This window comes from Lolium rigidum, chromosome 4 (assembly GCF_022539505.1).
Source record: "Lolium rigidum isolate FL_2022 chromosome 4, APGP_CSIRO_Lrig_0.1, whole genome shotgun sequence".
NCBI classification, from domain to species: Eukaryota; Viridiplantae; Streptophyta; class Magnoliopsida; order Poales; family Poaceae; genus Lolium; species Lolium rigidum.
This window is the reverse complement of record NC_061511.1, coordinates 50,182,610-50,201,206: the sequence shown is the minus strand read 5'-3', so window position 1 is coordinate 50,201,206 and position 18,597 is coordinate 50,182,610. Positions and strand designations below refer to the sequence as shown.

At 49.4% G+C, this 18,597-nt stretch overlaps 2 protein-coding genes across 2 annotated transcripts; both read right to left on the bottom strand.

The window, feature by feature from the left end:
- Positions 1-5,876: 5,876 nt before the first annotated feature.
- LOC124646415 (subtilisin-chymotrypsin inhibitor-2B-like) lies at positions 5,877-6,278 on the bottom strand. The gene is made up of 2 exons (XM_047186532.1): positions 6,263-6,278; positions 5,877-6,132 (listed from the first exon to the last, which is right to left on the bottom strand). The coding sequence occupies exon 2, from the start codon at positions 6,111-6,113 to the stop codon at positions 5,877-5,879; it is 237 nt and encodes a 78-aa protein (XP_047042488.1). The 5' UTR covers positions 6,114-6,132; positions 6,263-6,278.
- A 6,001-nt stretch (positions 6,279-12,279) lies between these two features.
- LOC124647013 (tyrosine decarboxylase-like) lies at positions 12,280-15,158 on the bottom strand. Its single transcript, XM_047187022.1, has 2 exons — positions 13,626-15,158; positions 12,280-12,738 (listed from the first exon to the last, which is right to left on the bottom strand). Exons 1-2 carry the CDS (start codon positions 15,156-15,158, stop codon positions 12,280-12,282), a joined length of 1,992 nt encoding a protein of 663 aa, XP_047042978.1.
- Positions 15,159-18,597: the final 3,439 nt, after the last annotated feature.

Genomic DNA, 18,597 nt, shown 5'->3' with positions numbered 1-18,597 from the left:
AAAAAATGGCCAGGGGCGCCCGGCGGCGGCTACCTCGCAGATGGCCGGGCAGCGGCGCGGCCGAGGCGGCGCGCGCGCGGAGGGAGGTGGCGCGGCCGAGGAGGCGCGCGGCGGCGTGGCGGATCGAGGACGGCGCGGCCGAGGGAGGCGGCGCGCGCGGCAGAGGGAGGTGGCGCGGCCGAGGCTACCGCGGAGGCGCGCGACAGAGGGAGGCGCGCGACGGCGGCGCGCAGAGGACTACCGCGGAGGCGCGCGGCGGCGGTAGAGGAGCTGCGTGGCGGCGACGGCGTCGGCGGCGAAATCCGGCAGCCTGGCGGCGCAATTTCGCTAAGTTTGGCCTCCGGGTGTCGCGGGTGGAGGCACCGCCCGCGGCGCCCAGGTTATAGGCCTTTTATCGCGGCTCGTGCCACCACCCGCGATAAAAGGGGGGGCCTTTTATCGCGGGCCGTGACACGACCCGCAACAAAAGGGGGTGGGAGGGGATCCGCATGAAGCACATCCAACGGCTCCAGCCGTTTGAATCCAACGGCCTGGAGCCGTTGGACGCGGATCAGGCCTGGAGCTGTTTTTTTTCTGTTTTATAAATAAAGCCTTATTTATCTATTTTATCTTAATAAAAACTATTATTTCAATAACTTTTAAATGGTAACTCAAAAAGAAAAGTTTTATATATGAAAATTGATCAGAAAAATCCAATGAACATGAATATGACATCCATATAACTATTTTCATCTCGCATCATATCAAACATTGATAGTCGTGTATCTTTCACCCTAATGATATGTGCGGAGTGACACCGACTAAGGTTTCCCGGTGGCACGTGTCGCCGCCGCTTCCACGTGCCTCGACCCGTCGCTGCCGGCGTGCGACGTGTGTAGCCGTGGCTTACACGTGCCATGCCCCGCGTGCGCTATATAGAGCGACGCGTGCGGGCGCAACCACATGTCGCCACCGCCTCCGCTCATTCATCTCCGGGATGCCTCCACGTCGTCGAGGGTCGTCCGGGTTCCGTGGCGTTCGAGTGCGTCCGAGAGGTAGGTTCTACGCCGAGATACGCGCCGGTGGCTTCCGCCTCACCCTCGGCACGTACAACACGCCGGAGATGGCGGCGCGCGCTTACGACGCGGCGGCGTGGCGCTTTCGGCGGCCACGGCGCGACATGAACTTCCCGGATGTTGAATCGCTAGAGGAGGCGGAGTTCCTCGCGCCAGCGCCGTCCCTCGTCGACGACGAGGACCATCGCCGGCACCGCCAGGTGCAGCGCAGGATCGCCATCGCCGAGCACGGCGAGCAGTTGATGCGCCAATGGAGGGCGCAGTTCCCCAACGACGTCGTCAACACCGACGCGTTCTTCGCTGACCTAAGGGCACAACGCAGGTTCAACAGGCGCCACCGTCGGGCCGTCGCCGAGTTCGAGCTCGAGAACCCGAATACAACTTGGACCGGAAACGACCCTCGGTGGGATGACATTTGGACGGAGACAACCTCCGACGACGAGTAGACCAAAGTATAAGTTCTTTGCCATAGAGTCACGGGCCAGGTGCTGTGACTGCACCTCTGCTCCCCAAAAGGATTCATGCCATCTGTAGTTAGATCAAAGTATAAGTTCCTTGCCTCACCTGCAAAATCCGGGAACTCTCTCCCGATGTTTCTCCACTGCCGACCATCAGCGGGGTGCCTCAACATCGCGCCTTTCTTACGTTCTTCCATGTTCCATCGCATCAACTTGGCATGCTCTTTGTTTCTGAACAAACGTTTCAACCGTGGTATTATGGGAGCATACCACATCACCTTCGCAGGAACCCTCTTCCTGGGTGGCTCGCCCTCGACATCACCAGGGTCATCTTTTCTGATCTTATACCGCAAGGCACCACATATCGGGCATTTATTCAAATTCTCGTACTTCTCACCGCGGTAGAGGATACAGTCATTAATGCATGCATGTATCTTCTGCACATCTAATCCTAGAGGGCAGACAAGCTTCTTTGCTTCATATGTACTTACGGGCAATTCGTTATTTCTTGGAAACAGCTTCTTTAATATTATCATCAATTTTTCAAAACCCGAGTCGACCACACCGACCTCCGCCTTCCATTTCAGCAATTCCAATATGCTATCCAGCTTTCTCTGCCCATCTTCACAACCTGGGTACAACAATTTGTGGTGGTCCTCTAACATCTTGTCAAACCGCAACCTCTCCTTATCCGTGCCACGGTCTCTTCTTGCATCGAAATGGCCCGACGAAGATCATCATCAACAGGATCATCTGCTGCCTGTTCTTCACCTCCTTCTTCTTCATTGTCTTCCATTGCGGTATCATCGCATTCAGAGAACATAAATCGGTACTGGTCATCGTTATCTTCTTCTTCATCGCCGTCTTCCATCATAACACCGTCTTCTCCGTGCTTGGTCCAAACATTGTAGCTGGACATGAATCCAAACCGAAGCAGGTGGCTCTTAATGTCTCTTGAGCAAGAGTAATCCTTCTCGTTCTTACATTTCAGACATGGACAGCACATAAAACCTTGCTTCGACTTGTTGGCCTCGGCCACAAGCAGGAAAGAATTCACGCCCTCTCTGAAAGCGGGAGCACATCGGTTACCGTACATCCATGGATGACTCATCTGCATCATAAGTACAATTATGTATCAGATGCAATCACCTTGCTAAAATTAGTATTGTACGGTCTATGGACTATGTATATACAAGGAAATAGTTGCTAACCTTAAAGGATTAAAAAGAGAAGATATCTTTAAAATCAAGTGGCATCCCCCACAAGCATTCCATCAAACACCTCTTGTGCACATGAAGAAAAAAATGAGCTAGCATACACCTCCACCTTTCACCACCAAGGAAAAAAAATGTAGGGAGGTGGGGGGCTGGCACCTGGCAGCGTGTACATATATATAGGCATGGCCCTTTTGTCGCGGGCCGTATTACGACCCGCGACAAAAGGGGTACTGGAATGAGGCGCCAGAGCTCAGACCCTTTTTGTCGCGGCTTGTTATACGGCCCGCGACAAAAGGGCGCGACAAAAGGCCTCAGGCGACGCAAAGGGTTTCGGGGCGACGTGGCCACACCATTTGTCGCGGCTCCAGATGAACCCGCGACAAAAGGCTCCCACAAAAGCCCTGTTTTCCACTAGTGAAGGTCAAGTTTAAAAGCCTAGAGGAGGCAGTTTAAATTTGGAGGAATGGAGCAGAAACCGAAAAAAGGTGGAGGCCGGCTGGAGCCTATGTACAGAGAAGATGCTCTCACGATGCCACGTACCGCAGATCGGCTGCTACTGAAAACGACTGCAAACCACATGATTCACGGATCAAACAACGTGTATCGGAATTTCACGCCCGCTCGGCAAATCAATCAACCATCTTTTGTGCTGCGTAATCTTAATTAATGACATTACTAGGGAGTGTGCGGTTACCAGTTAGAGCTACAGGGTGCCCCTGTCGGAAAGCGACCCCTACCCAAAATGAATTAGATGGTTGAGATCTTTAGGATAACCTCACTCTGGATTTTTTTTAAATATTGGTAGATAAGGGAAGATTATTTTCTCCATTGTACCACATATTTTCCATCGAACTTTAACTTTAACTAATAACCATTAATTGCTTGGATAGCTATAAGAGATAATGCATTGTGTGATTTATATATATTACCTTCTTTAGATGATGTTGCGGGAAAAGGGAAGCTTTATCTTTTCTACCATGGTACATGCCCTAACTAGTGTCCTAAAATCCAGAAATAATTTTCTACAAGTCAGATTAAACTGGGACTAATTGCTAATAACAAATTTCACTTAATTAGCGCTAGGTCGCTAACAAATTTCACCTATGATCTGCAAAGTAGACAAAAGACTGTCTGGTCTATCTAATATGATGTCATACAGTGCTAGATTGGTTACTATCAAAGCTGTTATTGCTGCTATGCCCAATCATGCTATGTGTGCCATGAAAGTCCATTATACCCACATTGATCATGTTGAAAAAGCATGCAGGACATTCCTATGGCAAGGAAAGGATATACATAAATCTGGCAAATGTCTTGTAAGTTGGGAGAAAGTATGTATGCCCAAGATAGCTGGGGGACTTGGTGTTTTAGACATGCGTCAGCAGAATAAGGCATTACAAATGAAAAATTTATATAAGTTTTATAACAGACATGATATTCCATGGGTCAATTTAATCTAGGCTGCTTATTATCAGCATGGAAAGTTACCAGAACATAACCATCAAAAAGGATCATTTTGGTGGAAAGACTGTACTTCACTGATCGCCACATTCAAGGATTTGATTACTTGCCAAATTGGGGCTGGACAGACAGCATTTCTGTGGCATGACAAATGGCAGCAGCTGAGGCTTAAAGATAAATTTCCTCACTTGTTCTCATTTGCTAAGGACAAGATGGTGATGGTAAAGGATGCTAAGAATATAGCCATGGGAAGTATATTTGATTTATCCAATACTCCATTATCAAACATTGCATCTCAGCAATGCAATGAGCTTGGTCAAATTATTATGTCAATCAGTCATGATGTGAATTCTAATGATAAATGGACATTGAGACAGAATGAAAAGTCATATTCTACTAAGAAGGTATATAATGCTTTATCTAGCCATCCTGTGGCACCACTACCATTTAAATGGATATGGTCATCTGCTTCCCTGCCGAAGCAAAAGTTCTTCTTCTAGTTATTAGCTCATGACAGATTAAATACCAAAGATATGATGGAGAGGAAATCATTTTATGTGCAATGCAACAAATGTGTACTATGTGATGATCAATCAGTTGAAACGATGGCACACCTTTTCTTTCGTTGTGATTTTAGCAGAAATCTATGGTGGAAGATTGGTATGGAGTAGAATGAAGATATGGATCATATCAATATGATGATAGATGGAGAAAGGAGATCCAATAATATTTATTTCAAGGAGGCATTGATTACAGGCTGCTGGAGCATTTGGATTCATAGAAATAATATCATCTTTGATTCTCACAGAAGAGATCTTTTAGCATGCTTTGTTCATTTTAAAGATAGCTTTGGCTTGATTAGACATAGAATCAAACCTAGCCTCAAGGATGGCATGCAAGATTGGTTAGATCTTTTGTGAAGCTTTGTAATAAGTACCCATTGTACATATGTGATTATATAAAATGAAAAATGACACAGTGGGGATCTTCCCCACTGTATTTGTGTCAAAAAAAAAAGCAATTAAGTTCCAGGAAACACATCGTGCAAAACGCATGTATTTGCTTTAGTGGGCAATAATCACACGAGTTAGCAAAATTGATCCTATGGTGCTCAACTAGTCCGATTTTAGAATGATAGGTGGAGGTTTCCATTAATATCACCATGCAAATGTTTTTGTTCATACGTAGTAGTACCTACAAGCCAATGCATTCTTTCATCAACAAATATTTTCCCCTAACAAAGATTTTATTTCATAGTATTACCTGTTTATAAAATAATTGTCCAAACATGAAAGTTCGGACAAAATGTTTGCAAATTGGTGGTTTATTTTCTAAGATTTACAGCATATTATACTGTACAATTTTTAGATTCTCAATGGAAGTTGAGAATTCTCAATTTACGCGGCATGGTTTATTTGTTAAAATTGTTCAGATATTTCCGGAAAAAATCCAAGCTCTCTGTTAAAATGAAGTTTATATCTATTTTCCATATTTGTTGCTTGGGGAAATTATTGTAATGTAGAAAGAAATTGATACCCAATCCACAAATATAAGTAACCTGTTGCAACGTACGAGAGTACACAGAGAGGGCATAAAGCAGGCTCCCATGTATTTTATTCATCCCTTACTAAAGCTACTCATACATCTGCATGAAGCAGTCGGAAGGGCATAAAGCAAAGCTCGATCTAGCCGATGTGCGGAGCGTCGGCGACGGTGTCGACGAAGATGCGGACACGGTCAGTCCTGTAGTCCAGAGTCACCGCCGAGCCTGCGGGGAGGACGACGATGTTGGCGTCGGGCTTGTCCTTGAGGATGATCTCCCTAGCCTCCTTGATGGTCTTCCCAACCAACTCTGGCCACGACGTCTTGGAGTCCTCTCCGGCGAGTTGGGCGCCCGCGGCATTGACATCCGAGCAGCTCATCGTCGACCTTGCGTGCGTGCTGCAAAATCGTATTAGCGCTAGCCATTATTAACTGAGCGTATAAATCAATATAAGAAAATGCTAGCTGTCTAAAGAGAGGGATTTCTATTTCCTAGCCACGAGCTAAAATGGGTGGACCTCGAGCTAACCTTATCTGCCTCTGAACTTGATTGATGCGTAGATATGCATAATGTATTGCATGTTTGTGTATTTATAGAGGGTGATCGGCATATGAGGCGAGGCAGCCATCTCAAGAGAAGATGCTCTCACATGCATTATGCAAGCGTGCGTGATACACGAGGTAGCTACTAATTTGGCCGCACTTGATCTCGTTGGAAGACAACAACACACCATGTGATGCACGATTTATCCTGACACATGTAGCTATAGCTAGATCTACATGTCTCACCTTGTCAGCAATATAACTTTTTAGATTCTATTTGCTCTCTTCCTTTCTCAAAAATATGGTCATCCTTTCAGAACTTGATTTACTAAGAATTTGTCTAATAATATATTATTCAATCCGGATTTGCTACATGGAGAATTAATAGCTACCCATGCCTAAGGCTGTTCGCCATCTGTTAAGACATCTTCTCACTGTCCCTAAAAAACCATCACCATTTCCGTTCGTCATATTGAAGAAAACCCCATTCGTCGTCGTTGTTAAAAGAAAAGCGAAAAAGGCATCGCGCCAGTCTGGCCACCGTTTCCAACACAAATTTCTCCACCGCGTGCCTTCAAGAAAAATTCACCACTGAGCAGTGGCGGAACTAGAACTTAAAGGCTATGTTGTCATCCTAAACTTGTGATGTCAAATACATATATTTTTACTTATTTTAAATATATTTTTGCATGATTTTACAAGCATGCAAAGGATTTGTCAAAAAATATGTGTAGTCAATTGACCACACATGTCACTATGTGGCTACGCCAGTGCCACCGAGGGAACCATGGCAAGCACCATGAGGGGCGGGCGACGGGGATTTCAAGAGCGCCGGCCCTGCCGTTGGTGTATAAACATGCTATGTTTGGTTGCCCACCATCTATCTTCTTGAACGATGATAGAAACGGGAGCCTGGTATAGTGGTATTTGGTTAATTATATTAGCACTTGTGTGTGCGCGCCTGCGCGCATGCGTGTGTACGCGTGCATGTGCGTGTGTTCGCGTGTATGAAGAACAATAGATCAGATCTATTCATCTATAAGGGTAGAACAATGCAAGTCATGTATGTTAGAGTGTAATGACCTTCCCTCTCGTTCAGTTCGGATTTTTGGTTGAACTGGGTAGTGCAAAAGCTTTTCATGGTATCATAGCCAAAATGTCTGAAATTTAAGACCCTGCTTTAAAAGAAAATAGAAAACAATGCCGCGATCTGCACCGAACCGACGCTAAGGACTAAAATAGCCTAGACTTGGGGGAGTGTTGAATATAAATAAACTGCATAGTCTCTTTCCATCAGTTCGGACTGGTGGATAAATTGGTTAGGTGCATACAACTTGAAATGAGAGATTGCCGGTTCAATACCTAAGAAATGCAACAAAATAAATATATTGCGGCCTGTCCATGCTCCCGCTGCGCACGTCAAGAAAATAGCCTAGACGTGATGAGGAGTGTTAGAGTGTAATGATCTACCTTCTCCCTCACTTCGAACTATTGGAACAATTGGCTACTGCGGTGATCTTATAATATAATGCATCCAATCATCATGATTTCATCCCTATAGGGTCAGGCTAGCCTCCATGCATGGTACAATCGCACCATATATATACTCAGTGGCTAAGAATGCAAGTTAGAGATGTGTCGGACAGATGTATTGCGACCAGCCTTTTGGTTGATCATGGAACATGTTCTAATCTCGATAACATAGGCTGTCATTTGGCAGTAAAAGCGCTTTCTGATTTAATCATCACATTTTTCGTTGGACCAATGAATGTTTGTTGTGGTTGTGGCTCTTCCACCTATCTACGACCACGTTACCATGATCAGAGATTTCATAACTAGGAGCAAAGATTATTGAGGGCAAATCATACCTAGTTTATAAGGGTCATTACAAATAAGCTATTTTTGTGATGCATCAAATTATTTTGGACTATTTATTCTCTGTGATCCAATAGCCCAGGTACGACATACTACACTGAATTCGAGTAGTATATATAGGCGTCAATGATATTTTGTGTAGTTCACTATTAAGTGCAGGCTGAATAGCTGATTGAACATGCACCGTAAAATGGTCCTTTGCAGCCCGGGCACATCCTCTCCGATCGACGGCCGTGGCGTTGGTGGAATTGATGGCCCGTTCATCTGGCACGCTGCAAAACGTACAATTCGAAACAACAAAGAGAATATAATTATAGCGTTAGCTCAAGCTAGAAATGCCAAGAAATATAGATGAAATATACTACTCCCCCCGTCTCTTCTAATTGACTAGAATTTAGTATGATTTTGTACTAAATTTGAGCCAGTTAAAAAAACCGAAGAAAGTACCTTCATCCTAAAGCTTAAGGCTTATATTATTTTAGAAAAAGTTGAAGTATGTTAAGTTTGACTAAGTTTTTACCAAAAATTACTAATATGTAAAAAAAAATTCAACATCATTGGGTAGACAATAAAATATATTTTCATACAGTATCTATAAAAAAATAAGCCTTAAGCTTTAAGATGAAGATAGTATATATGATGGCGACTCAGGCTAAAAATGGATGTTGGGCTTTTATGTGCATAAGCAGATTATATTGCATAGGTCTATTTTTTGCGAATGATATTGCATATGTCTATTAATAGATGAGGTATAACATATGCACCCCGAAAACTTAAAGTGTAGCCCGAGCTACACTTCTCATGTTTTTTTATTGGAATTTAACATTTAAAGTTTCAAAAACTATGAAAAAATCTAAATATAGGCAATGATTTGATCAACCACTGTGCAAAATTTTAGGATGATGATATATTAGAGGCTACACAAAAATGATAAATTCTGAAAAATGTTGTTGTTTTCAAAATCTGTACTGATCATGTCTTCAGATCCATGGATTTGTGAATTTTATACAGCCTAAAATACTAAGTCTTTCGTATTGTTTCTTTTTTGCAGTCATAGAATACATCATTGTCTGCATATAGAATTTTTAAAACTTTAAAATACTATTGGCAAATTTCTGAAAAAAACTGCCTCCACGTCGCCCAAGCTACAAAGTGCCACACTCACATGCATCCAAGAAATATGTGCAGTGAAGATTCGTCACGATGCATCCGTCCAGGCGCGCTTAATGATGCACGTATGGATGCTACAAAAACAGAAGACCACGTGATTCACGGACCGATCGATCAACGTGTAGCTAGGTACCAAGATTGAACGTCCACGTTATCAGTCAATCGACCATCTTTTTTGCTGTATTTCGGAGGAAATTTCAGAAAGCACCCCGACATTTTGTAGAGGGCATTACGTCCACGTGGCGGTGGACGACGTCCTTCTAGTGGATGTGCTGCTGCTGCCCTCTGGTTCCAACCTTCGTACCTCCTTCATTTTGCAGGTCACGCGATAAACCTTGTTACACGGGCATGAGTTCGCGGATGCTGGGGTGGCGGCTCCGGAAGGTGATGGCTGTCTCTTGAGGCCACAAGGTTGGCCAGGATTGGGCGTCGGGATCTCCTGATGTTGGCAGCGCCTCGGTGTGGTTAGTACCCAGATCGTGTCGTACAAGCTCGGCTCGGGATGCCTTGTAGTTGAGGGACAAGGTGTGGCGAGGGTTTTTTCGGGCGAAATCCTAGCGCGTAGGCGCCAACGAAGGCGACGCCTGCGGCTGTCGTAACCCTCTTGAGGATGTCGTTCTGGCTACCCTCTCCATATTAGGGCTCCGGGTGAAAATCCTAGACCTCTATGGTCTTGGCATTTGGCAACGTCGCCGTTACCTCCTTGGGTGCATTTTCATGGAACCAAGGTCTCCTTACTTGCTCGGCGTCTTCGGTGACAAGCTCCTGCTTTTTAGTTTTTTTTATCTCTCATCTGCTTGTTAGAAAATTCCTCATCATCTTGTATCGGTTCGGCCGTTTGGTTTTATTTATAAAGCGTGACAAAATCATGTTTCGAAGAATTGCGTCCACATCCTCATGGTACTAGATCACCTAAAATAACTTTTGTATTTTAAGTTCGTAATTTTTTTCCGTAGCTGGATCAGCTAAAATTTCCTCTAAAACAGGCGGTAATAGTAATTTCTTCTAAAACAGGCAGTAACCGTAATTTCCTTGCCACATAAATTCATTTTATAGCTATGCAAACGAGAAAGATACATAAAAAGAAAAAGAATCTACAGCTATACAAACGATTGACGATGACGGATGTATTGTGACCAGCCTATTTGAGGATCCTAGACATGTTCTAGTTTAGATGACATAGACGAGAATGGGGCCAATGAACGCTTGCTGTGGTTGTGGCTCGGCCGCCTATTTGGGACCAAGTTACTATAGTTAGAGATTTCATAACTAGGAGTTTGATAGTTGGTGTATGTATAACTAAGTAATTGCCTTGGGAAACCGTCGAAACATTGTTAACATGGGTTAAAATGTATGCATGGTATGTCAGGATTACAACTTTGGCTGAGAGTGTACGATATGCAAGATTAGGAACACGCATCACTACCTAGTTCGTCACGGTCAATACAAATTTCTCTTCATCTAGAATATGTATTAATGAAGTGAGATAATTACTTTTGTGCGGGGAAGACAATTATGAAACAATACTCTCACGAAAGATATTATATGTTGATAATGGGTGAAATACAAAGTACATTGGTAGATGGCATGCTGATCCTCAGCGTTTACTTATTCAAATCATGAAAATGACTTATTCATGAGCACCAATGGCATCATGCATGCGTGCCTCTGCCCAAGCGAATTAAGCTATCTAGCCAACATGGGGGGTGCTAGCGATGACGGTGTCGACGAAGATGCGGACGCGGTCAGGCCTCAGGTCTCTGGTTGTCGGCGTGCCTACAGGGAGGACGACGATGTCGGCGTCGGGCTTGTCCTTGAGGATCTCTTGCCTCCTTGATGGGCAGCGACTCACCTGCTGAGCTAAATAATAGAGATCGATCGAGCTTATCAGTCTCACTCTGAACTTGATCAATATATCCATAACGCATGAAGAGCTAGCATGTGTTTATAGGAGAGATCTGCATACGCAGTGAAGCAAAGCAGAGAAGATGCTCTCACGATGCAGCATGTAGGCACCCGTGATACACGAGGTAGCTAGCTGGTAATTGGCCGGAAAATGCATCGTTGAACCCGGCGGCATTTGATCCGGGCAAATGGCCAGTTTCTATTGGCCCAAGCATTTAAGGTTGGGACCACAACAGTTCCCATTTACTATCAATCGACGATGAATACGCTTACGAATACAACCGCATGGGACCACGAATTAAAGCGTCTGCTACTCTCTCTCTCCAAGCTGAACACCATTTCCTCGATCTGGGCTAGCAGCACACGGCGGCGGTCTGAGCTACTGGCTAGTGCAAGCGGCGGCAGATCAAAACCACCGAAGAAGGTAGCGGCGGCGGGGGACTCAGGCCTGGAGAGGCTGCTGGAATCCTACCTACGGGAAAGCTTTGATTGGTCGATGCAGGTAGGGGAGCTGATGCGAGCCGAGTCCCCGCCGCCTCCCAGGCTGGACGAGCAGGAGGCCGTGGCGCTCTGCCGCGGCCGCGCCGACCAGCTCGCGCACGCCGCGCGCCACCTCGGTGCTCGCCGTCTCCAACGCCGCCACCTCCCGGGCTGGACGAGCAGGATGTCCGTGGCGCTCTGCCGTGGTCGCGCTGACCTGCTCACGCACGCCGCATGCCACCGCGGCGGGGCGGAGCTCGACAAGGTCGGGGCAAAGCCGGGTGGGTTGGCTCGGGGCGGGGCGAGTTCGGCGCGGGGCGGTGGTAGCGGAGCTCGACGAGCAGCTCAGCCGCCATGGCCTTCCATGTCGCCGCCGCGCTCACCGACGCCGCTTGACAAGAAGCTATCTCAACGGACCAAGCCCCCACGCCGCCGCCGCGCTCACCGTGGTGGAAGCGGAGCTCGACGAGCAGCCAGCTCAGCCGCCATGGCCTCCACGTCCCCACCGCGCTCACCGGCGCCGCTTGACGAGCAGCCATCTCAGCGGTCCAAGCCCCCACGTCGCCTCCACGCTCACGTGGACGATGGTGTTGCCGTGGCCGACGTGGATGATGGTGTTGGCGTGGCTGACCAGGATTCCCAATGAGGCATGCTCGGTGCCACCGCGGCGTGCGCGTGCGCGGCGGAGAAATTCTCGGTCGGGGCGAGGTCGGGCGGAGAAGCGCCGGGGCGGGGCTGTCTCGGGGCGAGCTCGGCGACAGGGAGGATGTAGAGGAGGTTCGCGTCGTCGTCAGGCTCCACGAGGGCGCGCATTGCGCGGGAGCCGAGGTAGAGCACGACGCGGGAGCCCAGACGGGCGGCGACGTGGTTGAGCGCGTCGAGCTTCTCGGCGAGCGAGCGCGAGGGCGAGGAGGCGCACGTTGTCGTCGGGCTACACGAGGGCGCGTACGGCGGCGGCGGTCGTGGCGTCGGCCCCGTCGTCGTCGGGCTCCACGAGGGCGTGCACGGTGGCGTCGTCTCTACGCTCGTGCCCTGAGATCCGAGACAGGGTCATGCCGTACGCGTCAGGGACGAGCGACGCACCAGCGCTGGACTCCGCCGACGGGAGCAGGGAGACGCCAGCCACGCCACCGCAGGGCGTCGTGGTGCTCCTCTGTCGCTAGGCGCCAGCCCTCCCACGCGCCATGCGTCGTACTATTTACTTTATTAACTGTCTTTGGCCCACACATGTATTCCGTATCAATTTGCTGCTGCTATACGCAAAAGCTCACCTCCAAGCAGCGGACCCGCCACAATCTCGTGGACCAATGAAAGGCCAAGTTGCCCCAGGATCACATGCCGCCGAGTTCCATTAGTTCACTCTCGTAATTGGCCGCACTAGATTTGAGGATGGGTACACGTACGGCTGGTCGGCTGCTACACAAGACGACAACGTACCACGTGATTCACAGCGTGTAGCTCGCTAGCTGCTGTTTGGCCGCACGAGATTGCACGTCTACGTTGGAATTCAATCGATTTTTTTTGTGATGCATAAATTTTTAGGATCTCTTCCCGAAAAGTGTCTTTTCCTCTTGGGCACCACTGCTCCTGTTGTTTAACAATAATCGAAAATCATACATATTTATTTTAAAAATATCTAAAATAAATCTGCATATAGTTAAAGATGTAAACTATACAAAAAAGTTATATGAAACTCTTTATATTAAAGGCTACACAAAAAGACAAAATATTTGGAGATTTGAAATATGCATACCCAGATTCACACGTTTGTCAAGCCCAAAATATTTTATATTTAAAATTAAAATTTTGCACGTTTATAGAATGATTCATTGGCTACACCATAATTTTTTTACGTACTAATTTTTTAAAAACACGTAATTGTGATTTTTAATTTTTTATAAACAGAAGGAGTACTAGGCCCAGGAGCCAAAAATCTGTCCATCTCTTCCACCATATTTTACTTGGATCGGTGCTAGGATTAGCGTGGCATGGTCCTGCACAACCTTCCACGCCTCGCGTACGTGGCGCTCCTCCGTGAGCGTGCTCCCAACGGCGCACCGGAGCACGTAGGCGCCGCCCACCACCGCGCAGCTCATGTACGGCCCCTCCCTCGTCGCGTTAACCGCCGCCAGAAGCCTCTCATTGAGGTTGTTGGCCTCCAGCGGCGACGTCGCGATGGACGGTGGCCGGAGCCGGAAGCACACCAGCGCGAACAGCCTCGGAGCCACCACCTCGAACCTGGCGTCCGCGCACACCATGTCCTCGAACGCCGCCGCGACGCGCACGTGGGCACGAACGGCGTCGCGCAGGCCGTCGGTCCCGTAGCAGCGGAGCACGAGCCAGAGCTTGAGCGCGCGGAACCGACGCGTCAGTGAGATCTGCCAATCCTTGTAGTCCACCACCGGCGCGCCGTCGTCCATGGCGGCGGCGTCCTTGAGGATCACGTCGTCGTCCGTGCCGAGCGCTGCCACCAGCGCGGACGGCTGCTTCAGCCACAGAGCGCAGCAGTCGTTGTTGGCGAGAAGCCACTTGTGAGGGTTCATGCTGAGCGAGTCGACGTCCTCCATGCCCTCGACAAGGTGGCGGAACTCCGGGCAGATCAACGCGGAGCCGGCGTAGGCTGCGTCCACGTGCACCCAGACGCCGCGCGGCGATGCCACCGCGCAGAGCTCGCGGATGGAGTCCACAGCGGTGGTCGGCGTTGTCCCTACTGACGTGCACAGGAATACCGGGACCAGGCCAGCTTCCACGTCCGCCTGCATGGCGTCCTCGAGCCCCGCCGGCGGCAGCGCGTACATATCCTCACGTCGTGCTGGTATCACGCGACAGTTGTCCTTGCGGATGCCGGCGATGCGGGCGGCTTTGCGGAAGGCAAAGTGTGTCTGGTCGGAGCAGTAGACGACGAGGTCGCCTATCCTACCTTCGCCGATCTCGGCAAGCTTCCTGTCCCTGGCGGCGACGAGGACGCACAGGATGGCCTCACAGGAGGTTCCCAGCAACGTGCCGCCGCCGCCCCCTTCGAACAGAAGGCTCTTTGGCAGCTGAAGCGCCTTGCCTAGCCAGTCCACCACAACGACCTCCAGCTCGGTGGCGGCTGGCGAGGCGGCCCACGTAAACGGCACGACGTTGATGCCGGCGGCGAGGGCCTCGCCGAGAGCGCCGGCCGTGCTGCTCGACGCCGGGAAGTGCGCAAAGTGGCGCGGGCTCTGCCAGTGGGTGATGCCCGGAAGGATAAGGTCGCGGACGTCGTTCAGCGCCGCAGAGAGCGGGTCGGACTCCGGTCGCGACGGCGCGTTCTGCGGGAGACGGCGGCTCAAGAACCCAGGGACGACGTCGGGGTGGACGGGGTAGTCGGCGATGCGAGAGTAGTATTCGGCGATAAAATCGATGACCTGATGGCCTTGCCGCCGGAACTCGTCAGAATCAAGCAGTTGAGCCGGCGGCGGCGACATCGTCGTGCAATTCTGAAGCTTCCCTGGCATCCAGTTATCCTAGTACACTTGTAGAACTAAAGACCTGCCTAAACTTAATCAAGTTGCGACTACATATATAATACCACTACTACTACATACGGAGTAGGTACGATGATCCATCGAAGTCAAACCATGAAAAGCACATTAATGCTCACACCTGCATGCATGATGCATGTGGTTGAGCTCTCACCTGCGTGTCACAGCAACGATCGATCACTGGTAAGAAGAGAGCGGTTGTTCTAAGAGCATCTCCAACAGGGCTGAAAAAATCGGCGTGCTATACATAGATTTTAGCGTGCTGTAAACACATAACGCGCGCAGTGGTGAAAGGTGCCCCATCGGAAGCGCCATTTTGCCGCGCGTGCTCGGGCGGAAAAAGTGCTCCTCCACCGGACGCGTCATTTGCAGCGCGCGCCGCGGCGCAAACGCCTACTACGCCGTTCTCGATTCAAAATAAATAAAAAAATTCAAATAAAACACGAAATTTTAATTGAAAATACACGAAATATTTTAAAATTTCAACGATACGAAATACATTTTATTTGAAACTACACTATCCTACTCCGAATCCCAGGTGAAGTCGGAGGAGTGGCTGCTCGGAGTCGTCTCGGACACCGGCGTCGAAGTCCACTCGAAGGAGGAGGGAGGAGAGAATGATAGTGGACAGCCCGACGTCGTTTTTCTTCTCCTCCTCCTTCCTCGCCGCCTTCTCGGCCCTCGCCCCCTTCCACGCCGCGGACTCCGCCCGACGCTTCTCGCGGCTCGCCTTCTTCTTCTTCGTCGCCGCCGCCTTGTCCTCCTCCTTCCGATTGTAAAACGCCTCCATCGCGGCGACGTCTTCGGGAAATTGGCGCGCCCACTCGAGGCGGAGGCGTTCGTCGCGCTCGGCGATGATGAGCCGCTGCTCGAGCTCCCGTCAGCGGCGCTGCTGCTCGCGCGTGATGGCCGGCGATGGCGGCGCGAGCTGCTCCGCCTGCTCCCGCGTCCAGACGTCGTGGAAGTTCATCGTCCAGCGGGAGCGGCCGAGGCGCCAGGCGACGGCGTCGTACGCCCGCGCCGCCTCGTGCGCCGTGTTGAATGTCCCGAGGCGGATCCGCTTGTCGCTGGAGCGGATCTCCGTGTCGAAGCGGCCGCTTGGCCGCGCCCGGACGCCGAAGTAGCCGGAGGCGGAGCGGCGGCGCGAAGGCATGGTGCAGGAGACGGAGGCGGAGCGTGTGAGAGAGAGAGAGAGAGAGAGAGAGAGAGAGAGCGAGGCGGAGCGATGCGCGGAAGATTCGAACGGTTGACACGTTCGCGCGTGTCGTGTTTATAGCGCGCGCGGCAGCGCATGCGGCAAGTTTCACGCGCGGGATAGCGCAAACGCGCGGGCGCGGCAAACTTGTTAACGCGCGCGCCTTTTTCCCGCGTCCGCTAGAGCTTCGCGCGGGCGCCCGCGCGCGCCAAACTGGCGCGCGCGTCTGTTGGAGATGCTCTAAGAATATGACACCTACACACCCATTTCATTTAGAGGTGTTCAGTGCACAAAAAATGACAAAAATATCTGCACATAGTTGTACAAATGTGCTCTATAAAGTTTGGGAATGTTATATTGTCTATTCTGATAGAATCAAAAAAAGAAAGTAGATGAAAAATATATTTGCTAATACTTGTTATTTTGTATAGGACACATACAATATGTTTTCCTTCTGAATACTTTAATGTGACAAACTATAATCTTTACTACAATTATACTTTTTCAGATTTTTTTCTTTGTGATTTAGTATAAAAATAATTCAGAAGTTGGGTGTAGGTGTCATGGTCCTCACCTCACAACTTCCTCTTAGTAATATAAACTACCGTAGTTAGCCCGAGGCATGGCTATTGGCTAGCCATAGGCTTTCAAATTCGTAGGAACAAATTCTTGCTGTATGAACATTGCACTACGGGCAAAACAGGCGGTGCCGTGCAGCCAATCATTGTCGTGAGCCCCAGAACGGCAAAGATTTCTTTGCCGTGAACACCGAGCAAAACGCACGGCAAAGATCTTGGTCACAGAAAAGACCGATAAGAGCAAAGAAACGGTGCACGGCAACGTCGGAAGAGAGCGCACGGCAATGGCCCAACACAGCTCACGGCAAATATTAGATGCACGGCAAAGGCGCTGGGCATTGTCGTGCCTCACCCTTTGGACAATCTTCAAAAGTGGGTTTATATACCTGCAACCATTATCACATGAGCTACCCTTCTCGGTAACTTGTTCTTCAAGACAATCTTCAAAAGTGGGCATATATACCAAGGTTTCTATCCAATTCTGGTGGTAAGCAGATATCATTCATCGCGTTGTCTTCAACTAGGTAGTTCACATGCGCTGACTGCATTTAGGCACATTATTCCAAGAAGAACTTAGAAAAGGCGCACGGCAAAGAAACCTGCCGCACGACAAAGGTGCATTTGCGCCCGGCAAAGGCTCCACCGCACGGCAAAGCACCTTTGTCGCACGGCAAAGAGAGGCGCACGACATGCTGCGGATAAGGCAACCCCAGGTTGGGCCACACGTGCGTCCCGACCACACAAACGCAAGTGCGACCCAACCACTCGGCCCTCACCCTCCTGCGCCCCTCCCGCGCCGCCGCCGCCGGTGCTCCCCTGCCGCCCTGCCGCCGCCGCTTCTGCCCCCCCAGCTCCCCCGCCGCCGCCGCCGCCGCTGCTGCTCCCCTCGCTTGCCCCTCCCCCGCACCTGCTCTCACCATGGCCGCCGCGGCCAAGTTGTTTAGCTAGGGACCTCCGCCGTCCCTGGTTCGCCCCTGCCCCTGCCGCCACGCCCGTGCCCCTCCCCTGCCGCCACGCCCCTGTGCCTCCCCTGTCGCCGCCACCTGGGCCGCCCCTGCCCTTGCCCCGCCGAGCTACGCTGCGGCCTGCCCTGCCTCCAATGCCCCTGCACAAAAGGTTAGTGTTAGTGTAAGGTTAGTGTTAGTGTAGTATAGTATTTAGTTAATTTAGTGTAGTATAAATTAGAAATAGGATTTTTGGTTTAGTATAAATTAGAAATATGATTTTAGTTTAGTATAAGATTTTGGGATTTCTATTTTCGTGCCCTCGGGTCCTTAGTTGTACTTAGTTTTTCCCATCTCCTTAGTTTTTCCTCAGTTTTCCCCAATCCCTTGTCTGTAACCCTGATGACCCACAAGTATAGGGGATCGCAACAGTCTTCGAGGGAAGTATTACCTAATTTATTGATTCGACACAAGGGGAGACAAAGAATACTTGTAAGCATTAACAACGGAGTTGTCAATTCAGCTGCACTGGAAACAGACTTGCTCGCAAGAGTTTATCAGTAGCAACGGTTTTATAGCGAGTATGAATAGTGAAATAACAAGAACGGTGAAATAAAGACAGCAGTAGTGATTATAGTAAACAGCAGGATTAAAATACGTAGGCA

Excerpts from the sequence above, each read along its gene's own strand:
- LOC124646415 (XM_047186532.1), bottom strand. The coding sequence starts at position 6,113 with ATGAGCTGCTCGGATGTCAATGCCGCGGGCGCCCAACTCGCCGGAGAG.
- LOC124647013 (XM_047187022.1), bottom strand. The coding sequence starts at position 15,158 with ATGTCGCCGCCGCCGGCTCAACTGCTTGATTCTGACGAGTTCCGGCGG. Across the intron at positions 12,739-13,625 it reads GACAGATTTTTGGCTCCTGG|GGCACGAGCGTAGAGACGAC; the intron begins GCCTAGTACTCC and ends CTCGGATCTCAG.